This window comes from Conger conger, chromosome 13 (genome assembly GCF_963514075.1).
Source record: "Conger conger chromosome 13, fConCon1.1, whole genome shotgun sequence".
Taxonomy (NCBI): Eukaryota; Metazoa; Chordata; class Actinopteri; order Anguilliformes; family Congridae; genus Conger; species Conger conger.
In genome coordinates, this window is record NC_083772.1 from 29,169,000 (window position 1) to 29,185,395 (window position 16,396).

The 16,396-nt window shown below is 39.8% G+C and overlaps 1 protein-coding gene across 1 annotated transcript; it reads right to left on the reverse strand.

The window, feature by feature from the left end:
* Positions 1-2,280: 2,280 nt before the first annotated feature.
* On the reverse strand, positions 2,281-16,151 carry LOC133107523 (extracellular calcium-sensing receptor-like). The gene is made up of 7 exons (XM_061216512.1): positions 15,934-16,151; positions 15,475-15,766; positions 12,000-12,209; positions 11,391-11,966; positions 10,602-10,829; positions 4,725-4,848; positions 2,281-3,173 (listed from the first exon to the last, which is right to left on the reverse strand). Exons 1-7 carry the CDS (start codon positions 16,149-16,151, stop codon positions 2,281-2,283), a joined length of 2,541 nt encoding a protein of 846 aa, XP_061072496.1.
* Between the last annotated feature and the right edge of the window lie 245 nt (positions 16,152-16,396).

Sequence of the window (16,396 nt, forward strand, 5' to 3'; positions counted from 1 at the left end):
ACAGTATCGAAACCTTGCCACAGGAGTTCCCCAGGGCTCAGTCCTAGGCCCGCTTCTTTTCACTCTTTACACGTGTTCCCTTGGCCTTGTTATCACTGCTCATGCTCTATCCTACCACTGCTATGCGGATGATACCCAACTCTTCATCTCATTCCCACCATCTGACACACAGGTTTCACCCAGCATCTCTGCTTGCCTGAGTGACATCCAGAGCTGGATGGATAACCACCATCTAACCATCTAAAGCTCTTCCTTCCTGCTCTTACCTCTCCCCATCTGGGTCTCTCCATTTCCCTAGGGGATACCTCTCTGACCCCATCACCCTGTGCAAGGAACCTCTGCGTGGTGATGGACAACAGACTATCCCTCTCTGAGAACATTGCAGCGGTGACCTGGTCATGCAGGTTCTTCCTATACAACAGAGATCCAGAGAATCCGCCTCTTTCGCACCCCCTACTTGACCCAGTTCCTGGTCCAAGCGATGATTTTGTCCTGCCTGGACTACTGCAACTCATTACATTACATTACATTATTGGCATTTGGCAGACGCTCTTATCCAGAGCGACGTACAACAAAGTGCATACCCATAACCAGGGATAAGTTCGCTGAAACACCCTAGAGGGAAGTACAATTTCAACTGCTACCTGTACAACAAAGATAAGGACGAGGGCCTTATCTTTTCTCTCCTGGCTAGCCTCCCAGCATCCGCCATCAGACCCCTCCAACTTATCCAGAATCCAGCAGCTCGTCTCGTCTTCAACCTTCCAAAACACTCACATGTCACCCCCCTGCTTACTTCCCTCCACTGGCTGCCTGTCATAGCTCATATCAAATTCAAAACATTGGTTCTAGCCTTCCAAGCAGTTAAGGGGTCAGTGCCAGTTTACCTCCAAAAGATCATCAGACTCTACACGCCTGCCAGACCTCTTTATTCAGCCACCACAGGCCACCTGGTGCTTCCCCCTCGCCGAACTTCCACCTCCCGCTCACGACTACTGTCTGTTCTGGCTCCACAGTGGTGGAACAAACTCCCAGTGGAGGTCTGTTCAAGCACAGACTGAAGATGCACCTCTTCAAGCTGCACCTCCCCCTGTCCCTCCCTACCTTCCTATAAACCTTAATTGTTGTCTTTACCTGTGATATTTACTTGTGTATTAGGATGATACCTTTACTAGTTTTGTTTGGCTAGGTAAGCAGTTTATTCTCACATTTGTGTGTTGCTGTATTACTATTTAAAAAAATAAATAAATCTGATGATCAAATAGGCCCTGGTCTTTGTTGGACAGGTAGCAGTTGAAATTGTACTTCCCTCTACGCTTTCAGCAATCCCTGGTTATGGGTATGCACTTTGCACAAATTTCATAGTGTTACTCTGCCAGGGGTTTTCCTTAACGCACACAGGCAGCACTTTCCCCCTTTTTTACCATCCTGTTTCTCTCTTTAAATTTTACCACTTACCATCCACTAATCAATGTTTTGTTTTTGCCCTCCTCCCCCTGCTCTACAGTTCAGGCCTGGAGCAACTTGACCCCCAGCTTCAGCTAATTTGCCACTTCTTCCCTCCTTGTGCCAAGAACGGCACTATTATTTGTATGATTTTTAGTTGCATACACATAATTAATGATTACATTTATTAATTTTATTTATTTATACATTACATATAATACACTGTTTGCCCATTGCCAGCCAGAAGCAGATGGGGGCCCCTCTTTGCATGGACACTCCTCAGCTGAAACCAGCTGCATTCTAGACTGAGTTAAACAGTAAAAACACAGGAGTGATGTATATTTCCCATCTCCTCAATGAGGACCCTGATGTAATGGGTCCTCACTGGGGAGGTTCCTGGCTGTTGAGGTGCACATACTCTACCTCCAAACTAATCGCTGATGCCTGTAGTCTGGAGCCTGCAGAGAGAAAAGCCCAAGTCCAATGAACAATGGAAATGCATTGTTTGCAGAATTTTTATTTAACAGTTTGGTTTCTGGAATAAATTGCAATTTCCTGTATAATTTATCATTGAATATTTTACATTTCATATTATAATATTTGAATGGTTTAAGGATTCGTTTTTCTTTATAAGACAACTGTGTGGAGGGATAGACTCGAACAAAGACAAATACATTTTCTGCATTTAGTTAATAAAGGGTTTTAAAATGCCTTCCTTCAGCTCTGGAAGTCCACTGGTCCAGTGGCCCAACATCTAAACAGATAAACATTATCTCTAGCCGTCTCTTAAATGTTTCTCATACAAAATAAATGTAATCAAAGTTTACACTTCTTTTATTTTGCCATCATTTTCTTCTTGGTATTCTTTTCGGGTTTCAGAAGGATTATATAACACTTGGGAGCAAAGATGCAAAGGAGGAGACCATAGCTTGAGGCCAGGATTGCAAATATCTCCACAGCGACAGTGTATTTCCCTGGGGAGCTGACGTAGGCGGGGACAAAGGTGATCCAGACAGCGCAGAAGATGAGCATGCTGAAGGTGATGAACTTGGCCTCATTGAAGTTGTCTGGGAGCTTCCTGGCTAAAAAGGCCAGCAGGAAGCAGATGGCTGCCAGCAGGCCGATGTAGCCCAGGACACAAGCAAAGCCAGCTATTGAGCCCACATCACACTCAAGGATGATTTTGGCACTCCGCCCCTGTATCTCAGATGGGACGGGAGGTGACAGAACCAACCACAGCATACAGATGAGTGCCTGGATGGAGGTGCAGAGGGAGATGGCCACTCTCTGCTGCACCGGGCCAAAGTACTGCATGATGTTGCTGCCAGGGACTGAGGCACGGAAGGCCACCAGCACCACCACTGTCCTGCTAAGCACACAGGAAATGCAGAGCACAAAGCTGATCCCAAACAGCGTGTGGCGCAACATACAGGACCAGGGGGAGGGGTGACCGATGAAGGCCAGTGCACACAGGAAGCAGAGAGAGAGCGACAGCAGCAGCAGGAAGCTCAGCTCTGCATTGTTTGCCCTAACAAGGGGTGTGTCCCGGTGGAAAAAGAAGGTGGCGAGGACACTGCCTGTGAGGACCACCCCAGAGACTGAAAGAGCAGCAAGGACGATCCCCATGGTCTCCTGGAAGGACAGGAACTCCACCTCCTTTGGAACGCAGGCAGTTCGAGCAGCATTCGACCAGAATCGATCTTGGCACTTCTGGCACTCTGTTGAACCTTAAAGATTTTGTAGAAAACCTCCATGTAAACATGTCTAAACCAAGACCAATGTGGTTCACTAAGGAGTTTACAATTACATGAACTCACTGAGCACTTCATTAGGAACACCTGTACACATACTTAACAATGCGATTATCTAATCAGCAAAACCAGCAGTGCAATGCATACAATCATGCAGATAAAGGTCAGGAGCTTCAGATAATGTTCACAGCAACAGTCAGCCTCTATAGTGAACTGGTGAGCAGCAGTTCTGTGGACGGAAACGCCTCGTTGATAAGAACGTTCAACAGAGAATGGCGAGACTAGTTTGAGCTGACAGAAAGGCTACAGTAACTGAGATAACCACTCAATTGTTGTGAGAAGAAAAGCATCTCAGAATGCACAACATGTCAAACATTGAGGCGGATGGGCTAAAAGAATACATCAGATTCCACTTCTGTCAGCCAAAAACAGAAAGCTGAGGCTACAGTGGGCACAGGCTCACTAAACCTGGACAGTTGAAGACGGGAAAAACATAGCCTGGTCTGATGAATCTTGATTTCTGCTGAGCCATACACATAGTGGAACCAGAATTTGCCACCAACAGCATGAATCCATGAACCCAACCTGCCTTGTGTCAACAGTCCTGGCTGGTGATGGTGGTGCTATGGTGTGGGGAATGTTTTCTTGGCACAACTGACAAATCTACAGAAATTGTGAGATTCGGTCATGTAAGGACATGATTCAAAGGAATGTTTTCAACATCTTGCGGAATCCCGGCCACAAAGGATTGAGGCTGTTTTGAGAGCAAAGGGTGTTCCTAGTAAAGTGCACAGATACTTTTTCCCTACCCCAAAATACACAATTTCATTTTAAAGCATAAACAATAGAGCAAACAATAGACATCAAATTCATCTAAATATATTATTCCAAAAAAAATTACAAAATAGTTACTTTTAGTACAATATATTTTAAATAACAAAACTACATATAGAAAAAAAAATCATTTGATGTAGGCTACAAGTCCCCACTCATCTCCCCACCCACCCACTCATCCACCAAACACATCTGAAGTTGAGGAGTATATTCTTTTGTGCACCTTACCTAAAAGAGCACAGTGTACAGTAGCCCGTTTTGTTCACACTTTGTACAAAAAGGTATTTGATAACATGAATTAAAGATATATTAATACATTAATTAAGCCTCAACCTTTCATGTATCTATCTATACATTTGCAAACCATAGGATAACAATTAGTTAACCACAACAAATAAATTAACTGTTTTATTTTCATTCCAATGTGACGAATGTAGTTGTTAACATGTATGATGTACAAATACATAAAGCTATACAGATTAACTTGTCAAAAGTTACTTAGTTAACAACTACATTAGTTAATGCCAATTCATTTAACATTATTGTAAAATGTTACCCCTATGTGTGTGGCAGACAGAGCACTACATAGTAAGACAGTCCCTGCATCGCCTGTTCACCCAATCTAAAGTGTGCAGAATGTCTATCATTCTGTCTTACATTATAATTGTTAAAAGAAATAATGGTTAATCGTACCAGTGGTGTTACTGATCTCGCCTTCTGCACATGGTAAGCAGTCAAAGCAGCAGATGGGCTTTCCTTTCTGCACAGCCTTCCGAGTGCCCGGGGGACAGGGCATGCTGCAGACGGACACAGGCACCTGTATGCATCCAGCAGAACACACAGAACATCACTCTACCTCCATACCATCACTCAAAAACATTGTATCCCCTCAACAACACAGCATGTATTCTCAACCTACTCTATCCACATATACTCAAGCTGATCACTTAATGTTTAACATGCTCAGTGTTACATTTGAGCATACTATGTGCTAAAACGTTTGTGTATATCCCACATGTGATCCATCAATATCTCACCAACCCTGCTGAAAATTCCAGCTGGGATTCTACGCTGCTTTAAGATGGTTTCTAGCTGGACATAGCTGGACAAAGCTGGTCAAAGCTAGTTAAGGTGCTAGATTGGGCTGCCTGCTTAATCTACACCTGGCTGACCAGCTAAAAGTGTTGAAAACACAGCTTGTCCCATGGTGACATATAAATTCAAACGAAAAACTATGTTTAAAGTGAGCGATAATGTCATCATGGTTGGCAAAAGCAGAAAAAGACAGGAAATTGAACCCAAAAGCTACGTGCTAAAGAAAAGAATGATTGGCAAAAGCTGAAAAAGATAGAAAATTCATACAAGCACTGATACCATAATCTTGACCTATGCACTGACAAGGCTTCCAACACACAATACCTGCTGCGGGTACTGCAACAATGGTGATACCACTGCTGCTGAGGATTCAATCAAATATTCTCTTTGAATCGACAACCAAATAGATTATTTTAAAGAGTTTATTCATTTTTAGAAATCATTTAGGTATTAAGTATTTTGTTCTATATGTTGCTAAAATGTTACAATAATGTGTCTCTGTAGTTAATGCTCTGTAAAGGACACTAAAAGAGGTAATCACTGTCAAATTACATGTCAGAACTAATGGTAGTATAATTACAGAATGAATGACTGTGTAGAAAATATCACCCTGTCTGCCACAAACAATCATTCCTAGTCACTTTCATCACATTTTTTCCCCATTCTGATGGTTGATCTGAACATTACCTGAAGCTCCTGACCCGTATCTACATGACTGTATGCATTGCAATGCTGTCACACAATTGGCTGATTAGATAATCGCATAAATAAGTAAGTGTAATAAAGTTTTAAAAATCTCCATATCTTAATTTAAATTACGCACATGTATTTCTAAATGTTAAACTTTTTAATTTAATTTTGTCTTGAATAACACACATGTAGGCTTTTCATCATTGTATGACCCCTGCTGAAAAAGACACCTCGAGCTAGGTTTTGAAACAGCTGGTTGACCAGTTGGACCAGCTCCATAGCCTAATCCCAGAATCCCAGTGTGTCCAATCTCAACACTGTGTACTGTAACAGTTTTATGTTCTTGGTTATTGTCAGTTGCAACTCACATATACTAATTCAGAAACATTTCTGTACATTAGTGAAACGTAGCCTATACCATATGGTGCTTCATATGTCAGCTAACAGGGAAAAATGTGACCGATTACTGAGATTACTGATCATTAATGCTGGGTGTTATACATATATTTCCAGAGCACAGAGTGGAGGAGGGTGGTAGTTAAGGAGTATGCACTTTCCGGCTAATGGGACACACTCCTTGTCATGACAGGCTATTTCTCACCGCTTTCAAGATGGCAGTTAGCTTAGCTAACATTAGCTATTGATAGCTTACTATCTTGTTAGTTACTAGTAGCTAGTGATACAACTGTACAAAGCTATAATTAAGCTAGTCAATTTAAATCAAAAAAATGTTTACACCAACTAATGTGTTACTTCCCTAGCTATCTATATATACTTCAGGCTTTTGTTGCCCTGCTGCTCTAGGATCTGATTTAGCAAAATATCAAAGGAACATTATGTCTGACCCTGGATAAATGGGTAACATACATTACACCGCAAAAAACAGCATCTCTGGTTAGTCTGTAGCTATTCCAGCCATCAAATGGCTATCGGTGTGTCTTGTTGGGATAGTGAACTTGCTCTATGCTTTCATGCTTAGCTAGCTAGTCTATATTGGCTATATTGACAATTTAGCTATAATGGCAACTTCTAGCTAGCTAGCTAAGTTATTAAGTCCTGTGAAGCATATACATTAAACCAACAACAGCAGACTAGCCAAGCTTACAAAACGAAAAAACGACATTGCCTTAATGTATCGTTATCTCCAGATTTGCAGCTATCAACAGCTAGCACATCCTGGCATGAGGCATGACATCTTCTCTTTTCATTCTCTTTTACTGCCCGCCACTACATTAATTACATGGATAGTTATCATAGCTAGCAATATAGGCAGAGCCAGCTAGTAACTGTCTTCGATCATGCTGTAAGGTTAGCGAGTTTGAACAGTAGAGTTGGCTTATGGTTGGTTGGTCACGTGTCTAGCTAGCAAACGTGTGTAGTCAGCAGCTATTGAAATGATCTTGTGATGGAGCTCCCCAAATCCTAACCATAACTGTTAGTAAATTAAAAAAAACAACAGACCCTCGATCACAATGAAAATAAGTCTTACTTTCTTGTTTTTATCCTTGTTTTTTTAACCTCGGGCAATGTTCCTACAGCAAGCTGGAAAGAAAAAACTTAATATGCTCACGCAACCCTACATAGGTTTCATCACATGCAGTGCCATGTAATTCCAATGGAGGGAAGAAGGGTGAAACTGATGTAGGATCAGATGGACACATTTTTAAATATAGCGGGTGGTCTTTATTTTTTAAAGATTTTCCTGAAGCACCTGTTAAGACATGATCATGAACACCACTACATACCAACATATTTCAATAACAAAACAATGCACTCCCCGGCCCAATCAGCTTACAAGATTTCCATTTTCATCGAAAAATGTAACTTTTGAAGGCAATTCACTTATGATTATCTGCTTACATAAGTACAAATGTCATATAATGAAACTGTTTATCAACAAGTTTATACAGTTTAATGCATTTTTAAATATGAAAAAACTGGTTAAAGCTGGTGTGTTTAATGTTGCGGCTGATTGGTGTATGTAGCACACTATATTTACTTTATATCAGTGGTCACTTTATTTTGCATTCCAAACAAGCTGATATTTTGAGGATAACTTTGTCATATTAAGAGGTGCTGATTTAAAAAGCTACAGCAACTGACCCTGTGGAAATAATTGCTGCCACACATGATCAGCTTTCAGCATCTAGCATGTGTTGTTGTTAGTATTATAATATTTATATGGTCTTCGGTAGCAAGTTATAGAAAGTAAAGTCTATGCATCACTTTAATCTCTTCTCTTTTTGCGCTTGCTTAGTGACGTAGCTGAAAGTTTAGCAAAATCAGCCATCGCAATACTTCCGGACAATTACCATAACTTAAACTATTTCATTTTTGACTCGGTCCGGAAAAGGCGGAAAAGAATATGGTTCAAGGGGTTCAAGGCTTGTTGGATACTTCACTGAAGCGCTTGCTGCTGTGACGTTTACATGGAAGGGCCATTATGTATTTGATAGGTAACAGTCTAAATGTCATAATGGTTGGCAAAAGCCGAAAAAGACAGGAAATTCAACCCAGAAACTAAGTTTTAAAGAAGAGATAATGATTGGCAAAAGCCTAAAAATACAGGAAATTCACAGAAGCACCGAGATCATTATCTTGACCTATGCACTGACAAAGCTTCCAACACACAATGCATTAATACCTGCTATGGGTACTGTAACTATGGTGGTCTACTTCAAACAACATGTACCACTGTCGGCAGGCTGCTGAGGATTCAATCAAATATTCTCTTTGAATCAACAACCAAATAGATTATTTTCAGAAGAACAGAGGAGTTGATTAATTTCTAGAAATCAATTAGGTAAGTATTTTGTTGCTATATGTACTTAAAATGTACCAATTATGTGTCTTGTTACTTTCTAGTAATTAATTCTCTGAAGAAGAAAAAACTATATCACTGTCACTTTCAAGGCATGACAATGAAACTAATAGTCATAGAGGAATATTAAAATCCATTTGTTTCAGTCAGTATATATCTCCATATCTTAATTTGAAATATACACATGTATTTCTAAATGTTAAACAGTTAAATAGGTCAAAATCAATGGAAAAAATATGAACCAGCTAATTTCAGAGGCTTTCCTAGCTTTACCATTCATTTGTGATTGAGCAAGGTAATGTATGTATGGAAAAGATCCTTTTGACTGTGAATTCATTTAAACTATTTTTGACATACAAATTCATTTATTTCATAACTGATTTAGAGTTTATGTGTAATGTCTATGTGAGCCCACACAAAATATCATTTTCAAGAGTTTGCTGTTAACAAAAATAAGTAGAAGCCATACAATATGACAAGAAATACATTTAAAATAAAACTATACATTTTACAATAGAAACGAATACAATTTAAAAGTGAAATCAAACAAATCACAAATTCTAAAAATATGTACAAATCTTCTCTGCTGTGATGTTCTCTCTTATTGTACAGTTCTCTCTTATTGTACATCGATTTTCATGGTTGCTACCATTAGCTCAGATATACACTATGTACTTATGTAATTTGGCAGTGATTACCTCTTTTAATTTATTTTCCCGAGCATTAATTACTAGAAAGTAACAAGACACAGTTGGTACATTTTAAGTACAAATAGCTACTAAATATGTACATAATTGATTTTGAGTAAAGCATAAATTAATCAACTACTGTGTTCCTCTGAAAATAATCTATTTGGTTGATTCAAAGAGAATATTTGATTGAATCCTCAGCAGCCTGCCCAGTGGTACATGTTGTTTGAAGTAGACAACCATAGTTACAGTACCCATAACAGGTGTTATGGTCAGTGCCTTGTCAGTGCATAGATACTTTTCTCGGTGCTTCTGTGAATCTCCTGTCTTTTTTGGCTTTTGCCAACCATTATGACATTATCACTCAGTTTAAAAGTAGTTTTTGTGTCATATTTAACGCCGAGATGAAAATGTCTCAGCTGTTCTCTTACCTTGAAAATAGCCTAAATGGCAAAATGAGTCTATATTGCATAGTAGATTCTGTACTGGTCTTAACCCTCTGGTGTCAATGACAACAACAAGATCAAATCAACTTTCCTTTCTATTTGGATGATTCACTTTGTGAGATTTTACCATACAGATGCAATGAACATATTGACAGAAACCTTAGAATCTTGACGTTGCAATATATCTATTGGGGAGTTTTAAAACATTTTAAATGAGATGAATAAGACCACTGTGATTTCTTAATCTTTACTCATTAATATCCTATTAAAAGGAACCTCAGAAGGCAAAGGATCTTAGACACACGATATCACAGAATGTTCACATGCCCATATGAGATTAGTGTTATGAGTGTATACTGCTCTTGCTTTCCTTTGTCCATGAAGAGAATAAAAAATTCTTCATTCTTCTTATGTAGTTTTTCATTCAGATAACTACATAACTTTTTCCAGCTTTCACCATATAATCATTTTAAGTATTTACATCAGTAATGTCAGCAAAAAAGAATTAAATTACTGTCTTGAAATACTGCCTTCTAGGACACATCCCTTGATTCAGAAACCCTGCAGCATAATGAATGACTGGCATTTACACTAGAACAGCAGTGGTAGGCCCTTGCCTTAGACAATGCCATCTTTATGGATGCTGTCAGTCAGTGGTCTGTAGACTGTCCTCTGTAGCACAATTCTGTGGCTTTTACAGAGGGAAACATTCAAAGAATGCATAAATAACCCTGATTGAGATGTGAAAGACTGCAGACAGCGATTCAAAAATGATACAGATGGTTCTGTGGTTAAATTTATTGCATGCTAAATAAATGGTTCACTTTACCTCATTCTGGCCACCACCCCAGACAACTCTTTTTACATCGATGTCAAACTTGCTGTGAGATCCATCCACAGAGTCAAAATGTCCCACCTCGACAAACTCCACTGTCCCCTGCACCCCACTTTGCCAGTTAATGATGTCATAAGCGGCCGGTGGTTCACCGTTATCATCAAAGTTTGTAGCTTCTCCCATAGCTGTGGTGAAGTTGACTGTTTGGATGTAGTGAAGAATCTTCCAGGACAGGGAAAATCAGGATTTTCACAATGTTTAACAAAATTGAACATAAAGGGTGATGAAAAATGAAAACTGTTAACTTTACAGTGAATTCTTATAAACTATTAATGCGCTAGCAATTGAAAATTAAACTATGTAAACTATGAAATAATGAGAGACTATGAAAAACAAGCATCACTTCAGGAAGAGCACAGGAAGAGCATATACTATATAAGGCAGTTTAATTGTTTTAACCTATAAGAATGGTAACCCTTTAAGTAATTTCCCTTAATCAACTGGAAGCAAAACACATGTTTTTTTTTAATGGCACAAAATTATGTAACTATTCATAGATTATCTAAGAAACCTTTAGCAAACAAGTGTTCATGAATATTTGTAAATGTTCACAAAATCTTAAATATTAATTATTTTTAATATATTCATGTGTATTTGTAAATTTCAAACAAAATCATGATTTTCAAACTGAATATGCTTGTAACAAATCCCAATATTAAAATATTAAAATACATTCATTTATCATTTTACCCAATGTGATATTTGTATTTTGCTTGTTCTTACCTGCCAGGGCTGGAGGTTGGTGACATTTGGACAGCCCCCTTTTTCAAAGGGGCCATGCCCTGGTCGGCAGGACAGCATGTTGTGAATGGCATGTGCAATGGCATACACAGCCTTGTAGACACTGTAAGTGAATCTGAGCTCAGAGACGTCAGTATAAAAGCTCTCAACATTGTCCAAGCTCTCAGACCCTGTGCAGTTGGGTCTGGCTGATGGAGAGGGGCTGGGGTCACTAAAAGAGCATCCAAACATAGTCTCCCAGAATTCCTGCACAAAGGGGACTGAGGGAAAATCCTTGGGCTTAAACCTGGTAAGAAAAGACCTGAGACCCTGAATGTTTCCCTTGCGCAAGGAAAATCCTAAAGTCCCTCTCAGTGATGGCAGATTATTAGGAGAGGACATGTGGCTGGAGGTTATCCAGGACTCTGTGGCAATCCACTGCCTGTCGGTGATATTCTGTTTTACCACCTCCCTCAGGAGGACTTGCATGTCTGCGACAACTGCAAAAGCGACAATGACTTTGGCTGTGGAATGCCTGAGTGTCTCCACGATACGTGGAATGCTAGTTTCTAAGTTGACCTTGGGGATGACTTCAGAAAAGGCCACACACACCTCAGAGTTCTGCAGCTCCTCCAGCAGATGCTGGATCCCAAACTTGCCGTAGTCACCATCTCCCATAACCACACCGACCCAGGTCCAGCCAAAGAGGCGCAGCATGCGTGCTATGGCCCGGGCCTGAAAGGCATCGCTGGGCACAGTGCGGAAGAAGGTGGGATACTTTTGGTTGTCTCCCAGGCACGCACATGTGGCAGAGTAGCTGACCTGGGCAGCACACAGATCACACACCCACCTGTCAGCTTAATGCTACTTTGAACATTTTATTTCCAGTAAACATTAAACAGAAAACAAGCACAGAGTCATACAATATCAATAAAAAACAGAGGAGAGGCACTGAATGAAGTGGGTAGTCAAGCACTCATCCTTATCAAATTTTAATAAAATTTAAATGTATTAACGGATTTTCATTCAGTAAAATGTTTTCCAAAACTAAGACTCTTGCTGAGCCAATGGTCACACTATCATTTTACTCTCATAAAGATTGAGGTCCGTCGTCTTTAAGGACATTCCAACCATTTAAAGGTTAGGAGTAGGTACTCTTAATATAAGTTAGGTACTCTTAATCTTGCCTTTGAGCAAGGGAACACGAGCGGTATTTTTTAGTAAAGTGTGACATATGAATTTGCGACATCTGGGCACACCTCTCCCCATCTGCCATGCATCTGTCACATCTGTAACTGACTTCGAACTGACGTTTGAAGGAGCAAAGATATTTAATTTGCCTAATTCACATTTTCTCGATTTCCCTATCTTCTTTTTCTAGCCGCTCCCAATGGGGGTCTGCTTATACACTGCTCAAATAAATTAAGCGAACACTTAATCATCATAGTGGAACACCAAGTCAGTTCAAATTCAGTGACATCAAACTGTCCATTTAGGAAGCACAAGTGATTGTGAATCAATTTCACCTGCTTCGGTGCAAATGAAAGTGACAACATGTGCAATGGAGATGCAAAAGCAAGACAACCCCCAAAAAGGTAATGGTAACACAAATGCCCATAGGATGGTTCCGCACATCTGTATATTATTTCTGCGATGCAAATTTATCTTCAACTGTTCCACTGTTTATTCAAGCAAATTCTGAATTGCATTTTTTTGTTCTTATATTGGAACATTGGATTTTTTGACATAGAGAAATGGTGTCAAGGATTGTTAGAATATTCCTTTCATTGTCTGAGTCTGTGGCGAAGCTGAGGGTTGTAAACTGTGAGTATGGCAAGGGGGAGGCTGGAGTTTTATTGACCTGCTTTGCAAATAAGAGGCTGATAACCATCTGGCTGCTGTTCTTGCTAGCGGAGCATGTGGCATCGCTGTTTCACGGTTTTATTACGTCTTTTTTACACAGTTTTTTGTATTATATAAATATGAACGCAACAATAATTTGGGATGTCGACGACTCAACCATCAAGGGTTGGAATTAAGGGGGAAAATTTGATCGTGTTAATCAGTCCCTCAAGGAACTTGCAATCACAAGAATTCATTAAAATTCAACCAATCCCCGCAATACCAATCACCACACTTTCGCACCTAAAATAATCTAATGTAGAACCATTGTTATGAACCCAGATCAGATCAAATCACTCCTGAACTCCCGTTCAATGTTTGCAAACATTGAGGCTGTGCCTGCAAACTGGTGGCAACAGACAGCCATTTTAAGTGTTTGCTAGAAAAACCAAAATGATTAACATCGATGGCTCATCAGGACAGTTGCTCCAACTACTATACAAGTTTATCGGCACAATACTATGAGCAATGTGAAAAACAAAATCACTTTATCAAAAAAGTATCTCGACTGAGTCAACATAGCCAGATCAACAAATCCTAAACATGGTAATCATGGATAACAGGTATCACAACACTGGTTACAATAAGTGTTTGTAACAATGACCCAATCACATAGGGAGAGAGGCTCAGTTTAGCGCCGGCCTACATATCTGCCATTTTCTGGATGATTTTGGTTGGTTTGTGAATTCATGAGCGCATTTTGAGTGATTGAAATGGGATTAAGAATTTAGATTAGTCAGATGGGGCAAGCTAGGGTAAGGTTGCTTATTCTTGAACCTTTCAAATTCATCGGAAGAGAAAATAAAAACAGCTGGTAAAGTCCATTTTACACTGATGTCAAGTGGTATGGAAAACTAATTCTGTCATATTTAAAAATATTATGAAATTTGCCTTAATTTGGCAAATAGGAGAACTACAATGGATTTTCATTCATGTCTGGCTTGTACCCTGAGAAGGCTAAAGATTTGATGGTATCCACTTGCTTTTAAATTCTGACAGGGTTCTGACAAGTTGGCTATAGTCTCTGTATGGAAAATGTAAAGTCAAATGGATTTTCCATTTTTCAGGGAAGTGAGGATTAAGTATAATTCTGAATTTAGTGGTTCCAACAAAAAATATCCTTGTTAAGTTGTTCAGCACTCTGAATACTAAAGACAAGTGGTATTGTGTGCTATAATCCCTCACTTAACCTACAAATAAAATATATTTTATGTGATTTTAATGAATAATTATTAGAATGACAATTATCAATTAAATCACCAAATTCTTGGATAGGTCAGTCTACAGTAAACAGACTCTATAAAGCATATACATGCAACAATTAATCAATGCTCACTACTTCTAATTTACAAAACTGGAGACATTCGACAGACATTAAATTACAAATACCAAAAGAGAGAGAAACAGATAAGTCAGACCTTGCCACAGTATTTTCCCCTTCCACTTTCAGTGCCACAGGAACAAGGTAAATAAGCTGGAGAACTGACAGTGAAGGAACCACAACCAAAATAATTGTTCTCCACAAATCCAAATTCTAACACAGAAACTTCTTTCCTGCGGCCATCTTAAATACCTTAACCAGGCTACCCAAGAACACTTGCCCTGACTGGGTGATGATGAGTTAAGGTGTGGAAGGAAGGGGGGAGGGGGGTGTCATACCCCTTTATGGCTAGAACTAGCCTATCTAAAAGGACAATGTACTTATTAATAAATTTTAATTTAAAGTTTTGAAAGCAGGGCTAAACACCATTATGTTATTATGTTGTGAAAAGTCTCTTTATAATGAGACCAAACATAAATGTGTTAGGAGGTAATCCTGCTTAGTGATTGAATATCTCTAAAAACATGTTTTACTTCTGCTTCAAACAACAGATGTCATATTTGTAGATAAACAGATGTTAAATCTGAGCAGTCATAATCTCCATCTACATATTCCATATAATAAAACCAAGTTGCACCGCTTCAATCTGGGACTGCTTCTCGCAATGCAGATTTTGAGCCTTCTGAGCTTTCTATTTACCGTTGTCTTCTGCACAAAAACATTTGCAGATCATTCCTACTCTCCTGGGAACTAATTCGCCAACATATTGTTATGGTTGGTGAGTTCTTTAAACAATGAAAATTGCAATTTTAAAACATTGGTTCCACCAATTTTGGGCCGCAATAATCATAATCCATTTCTCACCATGGGGATGCTGAAGACTCCCAGGGTGCGAGCAATTATGATAGACCCTGACGAGTAGGTATCACCAACAATGACAGGCACCTCGGGAGTGTGGCCACAGCTGGAGCCCATAATGACAGGGTCCTTCCCTGTTACTAGTCCCAGCGCAGCAGCTACCGTTGTCCTCGCTGCAAGGCAGGTGTCAGCCAGGGCATACCCCAGGGTGAGATTGGGCAGCAGTTGAGAGTTTCTGTTAATCTCTTCCACTGCAAAGATCATGGTCTGCAGCCAACGATATGCACGCAAATAAAAACTGAGGGAGAGAAAAAAGAAATGGAGAGATGGAAATGGGAAAGGCTTGAGTGAAGTGAAAGAGAGCTATTGTTGTCGGCATATATTAACAGATAAATTTGCATACACGTTTTGTGAATCACACACACATGCATATACTTTATACAAATAAGGTTCACCTCTATTTACCTCTGACACTGTGAAGGCGCTGCTCGTTGTGTGAAGTCCAAGTTGGGCTCAGGTGGATGTAAATGAATAGGGAACAGTCCTCCAATGATCACATCACCATCTTTAAACACACTTTGATTGATCAGAGTGTCCAGAAGCCTGCAGGAGGAGCTTGTTGTTCCACACACTGCTCCAAGGACCAATGACACCCACAGCCATAACCAGGTATGAACACCCATCTTCTGCAGTAGAGAGAGGAGTGACAGAGAGATGAGGGAAGGGGTTATCCTACTGAAATAGAGGGAGGCTTCCTTATGTAGGGCTCAGTCCCTGCAAAACGACAAATAAGTTCAGTAATTGTGTAAACCCTGGTGGAGCCCATTTAATGGTCGGGGCCTCGACCCAAAGGGAAACACCTAAATCACCTTGTTTTTTTTATCTGTTGGTAATTATTTCATGAGACCCAAGAGTCTGGTTCTGATTC

Bases quoted from the DNA above. Each gene is read 5' to 3' on its own strand.
- LOC133107523 (XM_061216512.1), bottom strand. From the start codon at position 16,151: ATGGGTGTTCATACCTGGTTATGGCTGTGGGTGTCATTGGTCCTTGGA. The intron at 15,767-15,933 runs GTAAATAGAGGT...TCTCTCCCTCAG, and splicing joins GCGCCTTCACAGTGTCAGAG to TTTTTATTTGCGTGCATATC. The intron at 11,967-11,999 runs GTGTGTGTGGCC...GTCATCCCCAAG, and splicing joins AGGAGCTGCAGAACTCTGAG to GTCAACTTAGAAACTAGCAT.